Source organism: Pezoporus flaviventris, unplaced genomic scaffold, assembly GCF_033815535.1.
Source record: "Pezoporus flaviventris isolate CSIRO_AGI_PZ_B2104156 unplaced genomic scaffold, CSIRO_AGI_Pfla_v1 ptg000002l, whole genome shotgun sequence".
In the NCBI taxonomy this organism is placed as follows: Eukaryota; Metazoa; Chordata; class Aves; order Psittaciformes; family Psittacidae; genus Pezoporus; species Pezoporus flaviventris.
In genome coordinates, this window is record NW_026892550.1 from 82,986,217 (window position 1) to 83,004,886 (window position 18,670).

Genomic DNA, 18,670 nt, shown 5'->3' on the forward strand with positions numbered 1-18,670 from the left:
AGGTTTTGAAACATCACTATGGAGAAACATGTTTTTCTTCTGAAAATTTCAATTTGGACCAAAACATGTTTTCTTGTGAAAGCCTTTTTATTTACCAGCTCCACAGTTGCTTGTTTTGCTGCTTAAGGATTGGGTATTTGCTCCAGCCATATAGACGTCTGCAATGGGATGCCTGGGGACACACTGGAGATTCCTTATAGAAGTCCAAGAATTCGGTACATCTGCACCCAGACCTGTTTAGAAACCTGAAATATTACAGAGCAATTAGAGATTTTAACAGGAGTGGACAAACAGAACACCACTTTGCACAGAGATGAAGAGTGGGGTCTGAAGTACTCCCAGATATAGATACCCTCCAAAGCAGCATCTCTTTCGCAGCATATGTGATTACAGACCTCTGTCCAAAGGTCTGTAATCTTGAAAAACCTTGGAAAGCAAAAGGCAAATGGGCCTGTGGAAACATAAAATTACCTCTAATCTCTTGCTACTTATTTAATATTAATTCTTTGCAGAAAAACACAAACAAAAGCCTAACTCCAACTCCGAGAATCCACAAGATTTCTGAAGACATCTTTAGGCAGATGCATGACTACCAGCAACCTCTGTCCTGTGCAGAAATAACCTCTCTGTGGCAGAGAGGACAATGAAAGGAAGCAGCAATATGTCCCAAACGCAGGGATGTAAACTTTGACTGAAAAGGTAACTACACCACTAACGTCTGCTGGTTTGGACACACGGGACAACAGCTATGAACATGCAAGTCTGCGCAGCACAAGACAGCACAGCAAGTCAATTTATGGTGACCAGTCACAGATGCAGGACCTCAGATTACAAGTCATCAAGATGGTCTGGAAGATCCACTCAGCAGGATACTGAAGTATGCTGAGAGCAAGCCCTACGAAGGAAAGAGTGACAGAATCAAGTGATTAATTTGATGTGATGACATTGCTATTAAAGGCTCCTGCCCATTCTGGCAGAGGAGCTGAAGGCAAAAGTAAAATGTATTTAGGTGGAGTCACAGCTGTGACTGAGGAGAGCAGCAACATCTGCCTGAGACCCATGAATCGTATTCAAGCAGCTCAGTGACGTACAACATCAGACCAGCACCTGCTAGATTGACAGACCTTCTGGGTGACAGCCCATAACTTGGGAATGGGTGTTGTTTTTGAGCTCTTTCAATCCCAGGGTGATTTTGGAAAGCTATGCCCACCCCAGAGCAGCCTCTGATGCCTGTGAATGAGCCACAGTTTCCACAGGTCCGTATCCTCCCCTGCTCAGCTTGGGATCGATTTCACGAAGCATGAGGTTCACCGATTCAGATCTCACACAGGATTACCAAACGTGACAGCAAACTGATAGAGCCTTCTCTCTGATGTATTTAAAACACATTTTCCAGTTCAGCTTGTCCATAAGCTAAAGGTAAGCTTAATTAACACAGACTAACTCTGTCTAAATGTAACTACTTTTCATATTGTTTGTAGCTTGGTTCCTGCTTGACTTGGAAGCGTTACCTGATGTCTTCAAGTAGGGCCTGGTCCAGACTGTGAAGTTTACCCCATAAAACTTTGTTAGCTCATGGATCGAAAAGAACGTAATAAAAACACACCCTCCCCAACACCCCAGTGAACACTGTTGTGATGACATAGATGCCCATGTAGCCGTTTCTGTATCCACAGGCATTGCTGCTACTGCCTTCATTCATGGTCTTTGGAAAGGTGTCACAGATACGCAAGAAGAAAAGCCTGGCGCTACTGAGCTGTGCCGGCACTGCTCTACCATAGTCACAACCTAACACAATCAGTCAAATTCAGACAGATTGATTGGAGTAGATTGTTCCTGGTGTGTGAGTCTGATCTAAATGGCACCATTTTCTTAGATGATACAGAAGTTTTACATGCCTTGTGGACAAAAAGTTTTGTTAGGTGCAATGGGGTTCCATGCCACTGGAGTGCAACAGTCATCGCGCAGAAATACAGACCCACACTTGGATCCTCTCAGCATGCTATGGAGAAGACAAGCATCTCCCAAGCCTTTCAGGATTGTGCAAACTCCTTGGAAAATGGCAGAGATGCTGAAAGAGCATGTGCAGCTACAGTAAAAACTGAACATAAGCAGTGCTGCACTTACCAAGCTTACCCAGCTGAAAACCTTCTTGCCATTAATAAAAAATTAATGGAAGTTCATTTTGTACTTTGGCAGAACTCCCAAACAGGTTGTTAAGAATAGGTGGAAACTTTTTCTATAAAAACAGAGAAGAAACTGGGACAGGTAACTGGTCGTAATTCACAGGAGCACTCACTCCACTCTACCTACATGGCAGGCTGCACAATCTCTGCAGGTGGAATTACAGCTGCAGCCACCCGCGAGGCTGCAGATGTTGGTGAGAAATCTGCTTTGTATACACCATGCACTGCAGCAAGAAAATCAGAATCTTCTGCTACTGGGTGCAGAGTAATGGGGCTACCCCCTGAATACCTGCATCATCACCATACAAGACTGTAAAGCTCCGGTTAGTTTTCAAAGATGCAAAGCCAAGCAGAATTGACAGGGATGAATGGCCACGGGTTACTTCAAACCGTCCCAGTTGTGACAGAGAAATGATAATGGCAAAATATTTACTAAACAAAACCCTGACATTCTGCCAGGACCAATACTGACAGCAATTATTAACGAATCTGGGCCACAGAATATAATGAAGGAAACCTCTAGAATTTCTGCCTGTAAAAAGAGGCAGAAAAAAAGGAATTTCATTTTCTTTTGTACAATATCGAATGTGTAAGTACTGTGGAGTACTTAGAAACACCTCAGAGAGTCATGAACCTGACAGTCACAAAATTATTTCTTCTGAAAAATGTTGCATTAATGAAGACATATTTGGGCTCATGTGTTTCTCTCAGCATTCTTCGATGCATAACAAAACTTGGGAATGTTTTCACACCTAAACAAGGGAGATTCTCATTTAATTTGCTTTAGAACTCCAGCTTGTCCATAACAGAGGTGCTACAATGCTTCAGGGCTCAGTGAAACAATGATACCAAACCAGCCAAAAAGCCGAACAGAGAACAACTGGAAAAGGAAGATAAATTTAGGGAGATCACTGAAATACTACTATTGGTATAACTGTTGTTAACCCCCTGCCCTTAATGATGAAAAAAACCAACCCAAAACATGTGCCTCACCCAACCACTTCAGTCTCCTTCATCTCCAACTGAGATGGAAGAGTTCACAGAAAACATAATTTCCACAAATCCCTCAAATAAACTAAGAATGGAACTTCAAATGTGTATATAATTCTGTACCTCTACATGCGAAGATACAATGTTGTTTTCCTTTTCTTTTCCCTAAGAGAAAAACTATCAAACCCTTTGAACCTTTCCCATGAGCTATCAAAACCCACAAATTAAACTAAACCAAGAACTCTTTTGCACATCCTTGCACACATCGGTACCATGAGCTCTCTGACCATGAACCGATTCCCACTCTAGGAAGACTCACTCCCTTTGAGTATCCCTGCTAGAGACCTACATCATGCATTATTTGATCTCATTTTGTCTTGTCTAATTCTGCTCCAGATCCCGAGGTGAAGGTCTGCAAAACAGAGCAGTCATTTGGAGTAATCAAGTCCAGACTACTTAAGCCTGCCCAAGTGTCAAAAATAGCTGAACCTCAGCAAAAAACTGGGACCTTTGACAGTGTTTCAAGCCGGATACCCCAAATCACTAGTCATTGCTCAAAACCCTGGCCTTCATTACCTTTCCTCTGAATATGAGAGTATTAAACATAAGGCCACCGGGTTAGCTCAAAGAGTGACAGAGGAGGCCAGGATTCAAACCATCTCTCTCATGTGGTAGACCACAGCATTAGTTACACGACAAGCAGGCATGCCTGGAAAAGCAGAGATCAATTAGGGGTCTCTTGCAGGGTTATGCAGGGCACGACTGGTTTGATCCGGATGGTTTTATTTAGATGAAGAGGGCTGTCAGGTTGGGCCACATTTATTGTCCCAAACTTTGAAACTAAAGAACGTGAATTCTGTCCAGCCTGACAGAAACAGGAGCACTCCATCTCCTCTGCTTCTTCCTTTCTCCAGCTACTCTGAAGCCAAGGGGCACATCACTCTGTTCCCAAACTGGGATGAAAGCCAGCTTGGGGAAGCCCAGCTCTGAACAAACTGAAATGAGGAAGATGCCTCTATTGGGAAGCACCTACAGACCCCACCACTGGGGTCCCAAGAGGGACAGAAAGAAGCACCATCCCTTTAGAGATGTCTAGAGAGCTCCTCAGTATGCCTGGTCTCTGTTTGAGAGCAACCACAGCCAGAAGGAAAACATCTGCGGGCTGCAGTGGGATAAGGGGAGACTTCCTGAAGCCCACTGTGGAGTAAATACTGAGAGAAACCAGGGATGAGAGAACAAGGGACCCTCCAGTCCTGAGGGCTGCACAACCATGTTTAAAAATAAGACCTACAAGCGGGGAGAACTGGCTTGCCCAGGACCTCGGAAGAGCCAGTGTCTGCCGGAGAGAGGGAGCAAGCAGCAAACCACCAGCCCAAGGCAGCCAGGAAACGCTGCAGCAGGAGCCAGACCCACAGCTCAGCCACAAGAGAACAGGTCAGCTTAGGATGGATGAAGCCGGCTGGGGAGTTAAATTTAGACAGGTAAACATAGCAAAGGGAAGAGATGGGGTTCACACAGCCCTCACCATCTGCCGCTGCCAGGCCCTGGGGAGGACCCCCTCAAAAAGCTGCTGGGGGCTGTGGCTGTGGCACTCCAGAATAGAGCCATCAGGAGCGAGGAGGTGAGGGAGTGCCCAACTGCCTGGATGTTTCATCCCTACCATTTGCTTCAAGGACTTCCCTGCCAGGCTGTGTTCCCAGGAAGTGGGAATGCTGTTGAGCAAATCATCCAGGACACTGCAGCCTGGATACACACAGCCTGCAGTGCTGGGTACCCATGGTGCACAGGGACCGTGCAAAGGAAAGGTACCAGTGAAACCCAACCAGAAATATGTGGGTCACAACCTCAGTGATGCCATTTGGGTGCCAGAGCCCTGCTGAGCTCCCTTTTTGAGGGAAAAGAGGTAAAAAAAGAGGCTTGATGATTGCTCGTAACACCTAATGCAAGAACAAGGAGTTAAAGTCTTGCAAACTCAGCCAAACTCCAGCTTGAGTCATCCAAACCCTGAGGACTGGAGGGGACACACAGCACTCGTTTGCCCACAGTGCCTGCAGCCCTGATGCAACCTATCAAACATCATTGCCCATTTCACAGCTCCCAAGGACAAGTGGGGGATCCCCACATATGGACAGCCTGCCATCTACAGTGGGCTTCTATGGAGAGTGGCCCCGCAATTACAAGATACATGAGAGCATCCCTACTTTGTGGAAGCTGCTGTGTTGAAAAGCAACAATCTGCTTGCAGTGACCCTGTTGCTCCACCTCACACAGAGCTGGGGAAGGCTTGCGTAAGCTTTATCAAGGCCTAAGCCAAAGCTTGGAAGGGGATGGTAGATCACAGGGTCTGTTCTTGTCGGTAATTCTGTCCATATGGTCTCAGCCAGTTATATCTCTGCAGTGAGCCCGAGAACTCATGCTCCAGTAAAGTGTTTTTTCCAAAAAGACATTCAGTCTTTATTTGAAGATTTTAAGAGCTGGAGAAGCTAATGTTGCCTTTGGTTGTTTGTTCCAATGGTTAATCACCCTGCTGTTAAAAACCTTGCCTGTTTCTAATGTGAATGCGTAGAGCTTAACACCCAGCCACATGCTTTAAGTTCTCCTCTTGAATTAGAAAGCCCTCCAATGCCAGCTACTCCCAGTGCCACTGAAAGTACTCAGGTATCACCCCGTGCTACCTCTTGATTTTCCTTCTGAAACATGACTTAGGTCCACATTCCTTAAATCTCCCATTAGAAAAGGATTTTTTCCAGCCCGGGAGAAATTCCCATGACTCTTCCCTGCACTGCCTTCAGCTTTAATGAAGTCTGTGTGCCTTTTTCCAGCAAGCGAAGGTCCCTTTCTATGTGAAAAATGAAAGCAAATCACGAACTGCCCTGTCTTACATGACAACATGCCGTGGCTATCCGCATCCTGCTTCTTTTAAAAGGACTGAGTTTAAAAGTCTCTCTGAAATACTCATTGTGTGTGTGTCCAATTAATTTGGAAATGATGAAATGGTTTTCACTCGAGCTTTGATCAGCCATTAGGAAAAAAAGATCTTATGAACAGAAACAATTTATATTCATTTAAATGAGCAATCATGTAGGTTTCAGAAAAGAGCTGGTTTGCCTGCACGCCTTGAAACCCAAACCCAACAACTTCAGGACAAAAGACTTGAGATCTGAAGCAGTCCAGAAACAGGGAGGCCTACTGGGCTGGAGAAAGGAACAAACAGCATCAAAGGTGACTCTACTGATTTATTCTTTTTCTTTAATTTCACAATATTTGATCTCTTCCTAGAAGTCGAAGCTCCTGCAGACTTCGCTATACAAGAATTTCAGTTTTTCTTTAAAAAGGGGTGGTTTTGTCTTTGCAAAATAAGTCTAGAAAATAAAATTGGGACATACCTTATTACCTTGAAAAAGAACCCCCAACTTTTTAGACCCAGCTCTTTCAAAACTTCCATTTTTGTTTTCCAACTGACGTAAGGAATTCCAGCAGATTGGGAAGGAAGGGGCCGAGAGAGAAGACATCTCAGGGAGCCTGCAGCCACAATTTCAGCTTTCCCTAAGCGGAGGTTAGTCACACATGGAAGGACATTTTCATTGCACATGCACTAAAGATAGGGAAAAGGACTGTCCCTGGGGGACAGTCCCTAAGTGGCTGCATACAGCTACCCAGAGGAGGGGTGTGCTCATACTGAAGGCACAGAAGGAGCTAGGGAGGACTCATTTCCAAAAGGGAAGAATCTCTTACAGACACTCCTGGGCACAAAAACACGAGTGAGCAACAAAGCCTGGGAGCAGAGGAAACTCATGGCTGGAATGGGGCCAGCTCACCTCCCCAGCTCTGCTTCCTACCCCATACTGGAAGTTCAATTTCATGCTTTTCTCTTGATATACTTGGCTAATTTGTTTAAAGATGGAGGGAAAAAACCCAACTCCAAGTCCTTGGGCTACCTTCATTGACATGTGTGGCAACTTACCCCATATGCTGGATGCTTGGGTCAAAAAAATTCCACCTGAATTCCTGCAGTGTTCAACCTTCACCTTGGATAAGCCCAAGTATCTATGCATAGGACACAGGTTTAAGAGGAGTCTGTCTCTTCTGCCAGTTTCAAGAAAGCCCACTTCTTTCTCTTTTGGGAAGAACATGTACCCAACTTGGTTCAGCCTTTACAGCAGCATCTGTGCATGTGACAGAAGACAGGCACTCACAGGTGAAATTGGCCACCAGCAGAAAAAGTGGTTGCTTCAGCTTGTGTGTCGATGCCCAGTGGCAAATGTGGGAAGGAAGGGCAACAACAGGCTCATGCCTGAGTGCTGGTGCCCCCCTGCAGACCTCCCACCTGCAGGGGAAGGTGGGGAGACCTTAGAAATACACATGTACCAGACAGGCTCTGAAAGGACAGACAAAGATGACTGCAAAGGAAGGAGATACCTTGTGTGCCCAATGCGTGTGCCTAAGGCTGTACAGACACAAAAGCCCAAATAAAGGGCAACAGGAAAGAGCCTTCCATGTAGAGGCAGATGAGAAGGCATCAGTGCAAAACATAGTCCGTGTATGCAGGTGATGTGTGATAGAGCAGATTATATCAGAAATGTGCAGGTGAACACAAGGAACGTGACACGCATGTACCCAAAGGTTTGGCCATGAAGAAAATGAAGAGAGAACGAAAATGCTGGTACACGTGTGAGACACAGCTTTGTCACAAAACAAAACAACCCCAAAGATGAACAGGATGACGACATGTGTGCAGGTGGCAGAGCAAAGGTGATGATGATCACACACTGGAGTGCAGGCAGGAAAGAGGCAGGTAAAAGTTGGATAGAGAGCGTGACAGGGATGCTCATCTGGTGGCAAGCGAAATACATGAAAAACACGGGGCAACAAAGTGGTCACAGCACACAAAAACATGTTTGGGGAAGTTATCTTGCCCATACCACTAAGGGAATTATTGCACCATTAATTCCCAGGAAAAAAAAACAACCCAACAACCAAGTTTCATAAAACAGCGCATTTGTTACAGACATAACTGGGATGCTCATGCCCTGGTACCATGAGACCCAGTACTCCATTGCTACTCGTCTGTGTTTCTGCATGCACAAGCACTTTCTCCCACGCTACGTGCCACGGCCCGTAATGGCATATGCTGTCACACCTTGAGCACACAGGCTGAAGGCCTGGGTTCTCTCACACACACAGGGAAAGGGCTCTCTGAGAGTAACATCCCCCGCTCGGAGTCACGTCCATCTTACAGAAGTAACATCTGTTTTGCCAAAATCATGTCTGTCATGTCCGGGGAACATCTGTGTTACCAGCACAAGGTCTGCCACCCCAGAGGCACATCCCTCGCACCCTAGCATCATCTCTTCTGCCACAGTCAGTCTCTCCTACCGCAGTAGCACAGCCAAGGCCACCTTGGGGCCAACTCGCAACCAACCCCAGCCCCGTCCTCCGATCGCCCCTCTGCTGCTCTGTGTCGCTAGGGGCTCACCCGGGACTTCGGCCCGGCGGCGGCGGCTCAGCCCCCGACGTCTCCGCTCCCTGGCCGGGGCCGCCAGCCGCGGGCGCTTCTTGCAGCCGGGACCGCCCCATCCCCGCGGCCCCGACCGGCGGCTGCAACGGGCGGGAGGCGCCCCCGGGCCGCGCTGCCGGGGGTCGGCGGCTGAAAGCGGTCGCGCCTCCTGCGCTGGGAGAAAGCAGCAGCCCCCGGCACTGCCCGCGCAGCCTCCCGCCCCTTCGGGGGCCGCCCGGGGAGGCGTCCGGCCCCAGGACGGGACGAGTCCGGAAAGCCGTGCCACCCGGCACGGCAAAACACCTCCCGCCCCCAGGCCTTCTCCCGCCGCCGCGGGCGGGGGCCGCCTCCTACCTGCATCTCCCGGGCGCCGCGTCCCCGGCCGGCGGCGGCAGGTGAGCGGGCTCCCGCGGCGGGCACGGGGCTCCGCGCCCCTCTCCGCGGCGTCGCGGCGGCCGGAGACCGCGAGGGGACGCACCTGCCCCTGGGGCCGCGGCCCCGTCGCCGTGCCGGGCCGAGCCCCTCTCCGGCAGCGAGAGGGGACGAGGGGGTGGCTGCCCGCGCTGCCCTGCCCGTCGCCGCGGCTGCGCTGCGGGAAGGGCGGCACCGAGGTGACTCCCGGCCGAAGTTGGCGGCGGCAGCGAGTGCCGGGCCCGGGAGGTGCCGGCGGATCCCGGGGGCTCCGGCCGCCTCCGCCACGCCTCCCCCCGCCCCGCTCCCGCCCCCCGCGCCCTGCGCCCGCCCCGCCGCGGGCACCTCCGCTGCCGCCGGGATGGGGCTCACTGGAGGGGACACGGCGGCCTCCCCCACCGGGTCAGCCCCGGGGATGGGGCGGGCAAGGGCTGGCCCGGGGAGAGGTGCGGGCCCTCTGCCGTCGGGGGCACCCGTCCCGGCTGGTCGGGAGGGCGAGAGGGGGGAAAAGCAGCTGCTCCATGAGGTAGAGGGGAGTGGGCTGGCTCCCTGCCTCCGGTCCCGGCAGCCGCCCGGTGCCTGCCTTCCCCCTGTCTTCGCCGTGCCCGGCAGCACGGCGCCCGCAGGGACCCTCAGTCACCCGTGGGTCGCTCCAGCACTCCGTGGTGCTCTCGCCCTGGTTGCTGGGCCCTTCCGTCTGTAAGTGCCCACCGCCCCGGGCAGCCTCCAGCACTTTGGCGTAAGCTTCTCGCTGTGTGTGCTCACGGGCACCCTGCTCATGTGGGACCCGGCCTGCGGGGCAGCGTGCTGGAAGCCAAAGTCGCTCCGGCATGGGCTCCCAGAGCAGGGGTTTCGACCTGGTGACCCCCTGCTTCATCCGGGGAATTTTGGCGTCTGTCTCCCAGGGCAGGCAGTGTGTGTGTTGGGGGGGGGGGGGGGGGGTTGCAGGGAAGGTGCGAATGAGGCAAAGCCTGGTTCTGGGATGCTGTTAAAAAAGGCTGGCAAAGCTTGGCAGCGAAGGCAGCACACAGCTTGTGCGAAGCTCTTGATGGGGCTGGCTCGCAACAGGCACATCCATCCCTTGCCTACAACACCAGGAATCACACCGGGGGCTCTCCCCCACCTCTCTTCCCATAAAACTTCACAGATTCACGGCCAGATCCTGTTCTCACTTTTCCTGGCAGAAGCAGGGAGTAGCTGCACAGGCATTAGCAGGATCACTGCAAATTTATGGTGCTGTAACTGAGAGCAGTGCCTAGCCCTTGGGATCGTTGGGCATCTCGGCGCACGAGGAGGCGGGATTTACATGGCTGGCCTTCGAGCCCGGTGGCAGCTCTGCAGTAGCCAGCGAAGCCAGAATTTACACTTGTTGTGTCGGGATCCCCATCTCCGGGCCTCACAGCATCAGGCATCCAAAAATCTCCATGTGGCGGGAGTGCAGAGCCTCACACACAGTGCAGTGAGTGCCTTGCTGCTCCTACACATGAACAGCCTCAGGCATATGAAGATTTAAAGGGACTTACATCAGGGAGGCGTTTGTCCCCCTGGAATTACTCAAATTTGTACCAGGTTGGGACTTAGTGCAGCTACAGGCATGCACCCCATGTCCTGGATTCAGCTTGAACCATGACACCCCTGCATGAACAGCTCGTTTCAAACAGCCCTGAGCATCTGCTCAGGTTCAGAGTGGAAATGCTCGTGTGAGCATTTTTAGAGGTGCAGGTAAATGTTTGAATACAGGCTACATGGTACAAATAATTGAAGGCTCTGGGAGTCTTAATTTATGACCAACTGTTCCAGTGTTTCCCATCAGTGTAGTCATTAATGATGCTTTCTTTTAATGGGAATAGGGGATAGAGGAGGTACAGCTGGAGGTAAATAGTAACCCAGTGTTTGTGGTAGGAAATAAGGAACCATTGTCCTCAGCACTATGTAACTAGAAAGATAATAGTTGGTACAGCAAATACCAGCTAATTAGAGGGCAAAGGCAGTCTTGAAATTGCAGCTGGCTGCAGGAAATTTTAGGTGCCAGCTTTTTCTCTCTGAGGTAAAGCCGGTTTACCATATGGGCTGTTGTTCCCTGCTTGTCTGGCAGACTTCTAACTTGCACATTAAGGCACATTGCGCAGGGCCAGGGAGGTCCTTTGGGGACCTAGCAAACAGCAGGGTCCCCTCCTGGAGACCTGGAGGTGTGAAGGGGAGCATCCCAGGGCTGAGGCTCGGTAACAAATTGCTTGGCCTGTTGAGTAACATACTTACCCACTTCTGATGCTACAAGGGACAGCTGGCCATAGCGGGTCAGCAGGCCAGGGGTCCTCACAGGAGTCCTGCTGGGGCTGACATGACTTCACCCCAAGAGGTAGTGCCTTACATCAGGGTTAGAGGTGGCAGAAGGGGAGGGCAGAGCCAGTGTAGACCAACAGCAGAGATGGATGGGCAGGAGTGGACACACATGCTCCTTAAAACCTCCAGCCATGAAATATATGGGTTATTCAGAAAAGTTACCAGTTTATCGAAAGACCACACTGGCTTAGCATAGTCCATGGAGAAGATGAGACTTCCTGCAGCTTTAATCATTTCTGGCTGTTTCCGTTCCTGCTTTGGTGGGACAAGAAGAGCTGTCAAGAGGCACGTTAGGTGTGTGTCAGTCCTGTGGTGGTGCTGGAAGGGCAGGAAGAGCAGGACAGACAGCTGGGGGTGCACATCTCAAAGGCTGGCTGGGAGCGGGCCCCTGGCTGGCCGCTTGAAGGGCTGGAGAAGAGGCAAGAGGTCCTCAGCCAGCAGTAATGAGGTGCATGGCCCATCTGGGAGGGTGCAGGTCACACAAGGGGGAAGACTTGGCACCCTTGCCAGCACTGAGGTCAAAAAACACAGAATGAGTTGATCATGGTGCTTGCATGGGTGGGTGAGGACAGGAGACCACTTACTGCTCTACCTCACTTTGTCCTCTTTGCTGAAATGTCTTTATTGCTTTTCTAGTGGAAGGAAAAAAGTTGGCTGCCTTCTTTTCTCCTTGTTTCCCCTGCAAGTTTGCTTTATCCTCCACCAAAACAGCTCCCCACGAATATCATATCATAATTTTTGTCCACTGAAGCTATTCCTTCATCTACAGAAGATGATGGATGAGGAAAGGGCACTTGTGCCATGACAGGGGTGATCCTCACTAGGTATTGGGGGTATCAGCTGCCAGTAGGAGGGGCTCCTGTCTAGTCTCAGCTGCTGAAGATGTCATCCAGATGTTCTTTAGGAGATACTCCAGTATAATTAAGCCTTACTGATCTAATAGTAAGCAGTGTCCACAGCTAGAACTGGGCAGGATGTGGACTTTACTCCATGACCAGAGGCTTGGATGTGACTAATATTAGTGGGAAACACAGTCACAGCACACCACGGAAGATGCTGTATCTGATGAGTTGTAAAAAGTAGCTTAAGCCCATGCAGCCACCTGGATGCCACATGCTGTTTTACTTCTCTTCGTCTCACTGAAACATTCCTATGGCTACAGTGGCCCTTACACTCCTCTTTGTCTTCTACTACAGTGATGGAAGCTGTATCTCTCATCTGGACAGTCTCTGCTGCTGGTGAGCAGGAAAAAGGTGGGGAAAAGCTCAGATTGCCTGATATATGGAAATACTCAGCTCACGTGGAGGAGGAGCAGAGTGATTTAAAAGATACAGTGAACGTACGTCCCTCTTAGTTAATGGCATGACCCTGCAGAATATATTCAGAACCTTACCACTAGAAAGTCATTCATGTGGCTCCAACTTTTCTTAACATAGATGTAGGCCCAGTCTAGCATTTCTGTGGTTCTCATAAACTCTGATCTCTTGAGAAGTTTCTGCCCTCCCTGTTGCACCTGCACAATAAACTTCCCCCTAGTGAGATGGTCCTGTGTCTTCCCTGCATGCAGGGCAGAGCCGAGGCTGAGATGGTGCCTGTTCTGCCACATATTCCAAGGAATACTTTCCATGCTTCTTTCACTGAGATGGACCTTTTTTTTGTCCTTTCATTACCACTCACCCCACACTCCTGTGGTAGGATTAGTCGCAGTAGTAGGAGCAAGTCAAAGGGAGTGAATCTGTTGTGAGGAACTGGACACGTTTCCAGCAGTGAGATTTTTATGAGTCAAGGTGGAATTCACGGAATAAAAAGCTGGAAATGGAAAACAAACCCCATCTTGGGCTCCTGCCAAAGGAGAGCTCGTTCCAGACACGTTACCTGATCTGACCTGCCTTGCAGGTGTGAAAACCTTCATTGACCCATCCCCATGTTCTCTACCTGCCCCTGCAAACACTGAAGGAAACCACCACCTTCTTCCCAGCCGCTGCCCTCGTGGGAAGCAGCCAGTTTCCTTGAGGCATAAAGCTCATGACCTGGGAATTTGTGGCACTCCGCAAAAGGAAATATAGGCTAAACTTCTGAAACATTTCCTAATGTTGACGTCTTTCAAGCGGTGGAATCGTCTCCCCAGGGACACGTGGGTGCTCTGCTCCTTGAGTCAGGGAGACAGGACTGGACAACGCACAGGGAGATGTATTGTTGGGAACCTTACTGCCCCCCTCCCCAGGAGAGACAAGGAGGGGGGAGAGAGGAAATAAATTAGATGACTTGAATCATTTCCAGCTCTAATTGCTATGATCTTGCAGTAGTTTTCCCAGCCCCGAGTATAACATTAACCATCGAAGCACGATTTCGCCCACGGTCAATTAAACCAGGATTCATCACGCCTGACATCACCAAGTAAAATCCATCCTGGACCCAGGGACATCGTGCTGAGAAGAGACAGGAGCCAGACAGGGGGTCCATGGAATGGGCAGAAACTGTCGCCTTTGGAGATGGACATCTGCAAACATGCTTTTCCCCTCTGTCGGCATGGGGCACAAAGGGCAATGCAGCAACTCTATGTTGTGCATTTGCCTTTCCTCACCTCAATGATGCATTGAAAGGGTTCCTGTGAGTGATGCCCCCCATCTGGATGGTGCTACTGGCTTGGGGGGGGGGGGGGGGGGGGGCTGCTCCAGAGGTCAAATGGAGCTACATGGCAGGCTACCACTTCACATTCAATGGTTACACGTTATCCTCTGTCCAGTTTGCCCCTACCCTCGTGGTCCTCCAAAGTGCAGCCCTGGGAAGCCTGTCAGGTGCCCACAGGGGATATCTGGATCTTGAGCTCCTCAGGATGGAGGGTGGATCAGGGTACAGCTCTCCTGCTGTGATACATGGCTGCAGACCTCCTCCTCTCTCCTCTTTCCTCTTCCTCTGAAGTCCCCAACAAAGGAGTGAACTGAGCCGTTCATTAGGTTTTGAATACCAAGAAGGCAAATAATGAGAAACCTTTGTGAAGACACAAGGATTTGAAGGATGTAGCAGCAACGAGACAGACCTGGTGGATGCGATGGGGTGAAGTCCTGACTTGCCTGGCTCCATGTAACTCGGTAGCAAGGCTGGGGAGAGCAGGCAGAGTTCATGCCTCCTCCTTTAATCATTAGGCGCTCCCGACAGCAGGCTCTGTGGGCTGAGCGAGTTAAACTGTAACTGCCTTCCTCGGTGGCCCCCAGTGAGGAGCTCTGTTTGCGTGACCAGGGCAAGACCAGCCTCCCACCCGAGTCCCACCAGCTCTCACTGCTGGCTCAGGCAGGGATGCAGGCTTGGCCCTGACCACGGGCTGACGTGGGAGTACCTGCCCTGCATCCCCATGATGGCCATGGGGGTGGACCAGGACCCTGTTAGGATGTGCCCCATGTTGTTGGGGGGTGATTCCCCTTTGCTTCTTCCCTCCGTCCCTCCCTCCCATAAGCAGATAAGATCACCTGTCCCCATGGCACTGCTGGGTGCAGGGGGCCAGGAGATGCCCCTGGGGCCAGCCCGGGGCACCAAGCCCTGTGCCCTGGTACTGATAAAGACCAGGGCTCCCTTCAGGGAGGTGCAGGGCCACAGCCATAGCCAGACAGTGAGGTAATCTGTCCCCCAACGCCCCTCCTCTCAGACCAAGTCTCCTGGTCTCTTCTACTTGGCTTAAACCCCAAGGCGAAGAGTTGTACATCCTTTCCAGAATTTTTATCGGCATGAATTATGACAACTCTGGATATTCTTATTGTCTGCTCAAATGGCCGATCCCCTTCTAAAGTCTTACTTAATTCTTGGCTCCTGCTGCTTCCTGTGGTAATGAGCTCCACAGCGTAATTAAACATGGTCTGTGATAGCAACCATGCAATGGGCTTCACCAGCAGCAGCAGCACGTGGGTGTGCATGTGTTTGTCTCTGCACACATGTGTGTGCAGGCAGGGGTGCACGGGGGGTGACACTGCTTGCAGGCAGGGCAAGCATCTCCTTTCGAGGACAGAATCAATCCCAGGGTGCAGCCAGGCTGGGGCACAGGAGCACTGAGGCCACTGTGCTGGGGCTGCTCACCCTGGATGCTGTGACCCAATGCCTGACTGTCAGAGAGCCACAAACCCCAAATTCCTGCCCTGCACAGTCAGAAGGGAGTGATTGCTCTGCCAGCCTCTGGCTTAGGGGAATGCTGCTGAAGCCCCAATCTTGCAATCTGGCAAGATGTCCCCAAACAGATGAGGATCCGCGGGTGGTTCTGGGGAAAGTGCCTGCAAGGCTCTGGTTGTGATCTGTCAGGGACAAGACCCAACATCCTCCTCTCCTGTGGTCCTCAGCTGCTCAGGGGCCGCAGGTGGGATGGGAGGGAATGCGTGCTGCAGCAGAGCCCCTTCCCCGGGATGGCACCAGGGGAATCCCAGTTGGTGCTAAGGGTTTACCTTATTCCACGACATGTTCCATAATTTCTCCATGTAATCTCTTTCTTTCTTTTTGACTTTTTCTTTTCTCCTTCCTCTTCCTTCCTCTTTGTCCTCCCCCTTTCTGGTCATCTCCCTTTGTAATTACTTTCTTCGCTTGCTCAAACGTTCTTCTGTAATTTCGTTCTTCGGAAGCAAGACAGGCCTCTGGCTGTACCTGTCACTGATGAGGTGAAAGGGGATGGTTCTCCTGGGATTAATACCACAAAACAACTTCACCTGAAGGAGGAAACAAACCCAGTTCCTGTGTTACATCCAGCTCTCCCCCAGACTGTGCAGACAGGTGGCGAGAGGCAGAGGGTATACTGACAGGGTTGAGCCCCCTCTCCCCTGCCTGGCACCACTGTAGGTGGGCATGGGGGCAGAATCCCCCAAATCCATGGTGAGAGCCACTCCCTGGGCTTGCCTGGTGCCTCTCTCTGTGTCACTCCTGGCTGCAGGGCCAGCCCAATGCCGCACACAGGTGACACAGATGGCTTCTGGGGCGGGGGGCACACGCTCCGCAGGCTGGCAGGCGGCAAGGGAAGGGAATGAAATGTGCTGAGACACCAAGCCAGGAGGGTGTGACCAGTGCCTCCCTGCCAGCAGTGCCTCCTTGCCACCGGTGCTGCCCTGCCACCAGTGCTGCCAGTAAATGGACTCCCAGTCCATCGGGTAGCGAGGACAGTGGGCAGAGGCTGGATGGGGCTGGGAACATCACCGAGCAGAGAGTGGGACAGAGCCGCCAGGACTGCAGGGCTGCAAAGGAAGGCTTAGAGTGCAGAGAGGGATAATATATACAATATAATGTATGTCTGACAGGCATGTGATTGCTGGTGCTGCTGCCCGGAGGCAGACACTGCCCAGGGATGGATTCTCACACAGCCTGGGGAAGGTCGCTATTTACAGCTAGTGAAACCACAGCGCATTTCCTGCCTTTATTTGTGGGTGCCACAAAGCCCAGGGACAAACTGGAGTCAGTGAGGCTTAGGATGGGCTCTGCAGCTCCTGGCTGTGCCGCTCAAGTCCTTCTGCAAACCAATGCAGTAAGACAATAAAGCCTCTGCATGAAAACCACCATGTTTCATAGGCTCCCAAGTGTCCTTTGATGACAAGTGCCTTTGCTTAATAGTCTCACCTTCACAGTGCAAGCTGAAGAGAACATAAATACAATCCTTAGACACTGTGGCTTCTAAACATACATATATAGCACGGGTAATATATGGGCTTACACAAAGAGCAGCATTGAAGCTCAGTATAGGCAGGGAAGGAAACTATAATAACTGAAGCACCAGTGCAGTCACAAGATATGAAGAGGGATGAAACCACATGGCAATAGACGTTTTCTTCTAAGGCACTTGGATGTTGTGTTTCATATGGTCTCAGTGCTCGGCCACCAGACAAAGGGATGCACATGGATATTGATGCTCCCACAGCACAAGCAGCCCTTGGCACATTTCAAGGGCTTGTTCACAAAAAAGAGTGTGTGTCTGTATGTATTTACACATGCGAGAAACTGAAGATGTATAAACCAGTGAATTCTAGTTCAGATTGCTGTCATGTGCTCTCACAAAGGTAAACTTAAAGACAGAGTTCCCCCATATAATTTAAGTGTAGTTGTGTATGTGTTCTGTATTTTCTGTGGTTGACATCCTTAAGTCACAACTCTGAATTTTCAGCTTGAGACACTGATTTTCCAGGATACACAGAGCACCTACCTGCTAACACCACTTGTGGCAGCTGAAGTTAAGCCAAATCCCTAAATGCTTCAGCACATCCTGGGTCTGTAATTATACACACCTGCAAAAAAACCCAAAGCAAAACTCCACAAAAACTGCAGACACCAGGATTCATGTCCCAAACCATACTTGTTCACATGCATAAGATCTTAGTTTTCACATGAAGGTGCTGTTTTTGGAGGATTTGGTTCCTGTTTGCAAGCCTTTCATGTTCACTGAAGTTACATTTTTCTTCATTTCCCTTCAGCAATGGGAGCTGGAATTCTTTTACTTATTTATTTAGATAAACGCACATGGGGACCCTCTTTCCATCACAGGGTTTCAGGGCTGTGTTTAAAGAACCAAACATTATGGAAGATTGTAATGTCATGTTCAACACCCATCAAGATATGGCTTGTATGGAATCCCTTTTATAGTAGCATGAATAATGTGCACAGAGATCTATGGAGAACAAACCAGCTTTTATGTGGTTCAGAGGGATCTGCCTCTCTTGATCCTTAGCGAGTTTATAAAATTGGGCTTTAGTGGTGACCATATTGTCAGTGAATTATGGGAACCTTCCCAAGCACGACAGCTAAACCTTTAGGCATCAGTACTCCTTTTAGAGGCCTGAACTGCAGCTGGTATGTGCTGACAGAGCTCTGCTGAAGGCAAGGGGGGAGCTGGCCTTCAACATTGTCTTTGGTTGATTTACTCGCTATCTTGTCTTACATTTCCTTGGCTCTTCCTCGTTGAGAAGACGTTAGTAGTTCATGGTGCCAGCACTACAGTGAGGATGCTCTTTGAGACACCCAGATGGCATGTATCTGGTCAGGTTTGGCTCTGAGCTGGGGATGAAGTGATTGCTATGCCACTGCCTCCTCACACATCCACACAGAGGTTCCCAAATGATCCACAACACCCTCGCTGCACAGCGCCAGGCTGAAACACACCCCACAGAGACACAACCCAAAGGCCTGTGTCGCGTCTGAACTTGCCGAGATATCATCTTAAGATTGCACATATAATGATGAACATAAGCGATACCATTGTGCTGAATAAGGTCTCTTAGCAGAAAAAC

The 18,670-nt window shown here is 50.4% G+C and overlaps 1 protein-coding gene across 1 annotated transcript in view; it reads right to left on the reverse strand.

The window, feature by feature from the left end:
• The window catches only part of WNT5B (Wnt family member 5B), a 73,914-nt gene extending 64,867 nt beyond the window's left edge, over window positions 1–9,047 (reverse strand). The window contains exon 1 of the mRNA XM_061444767.1: window positions 9,027–9,047. Within this exon, the coding sequence (XP_061300751.1) occupies window positions 9,027–9,032 (6 nt within the window). The 5' untranslated portion in view covers window positions 9,033–9,047. The remainder of the gene's footprint in view (window positions 1–9,026) is intronic.
• Window positions 9,048–18,670: the final 9,623 nt, after the last annotated feature.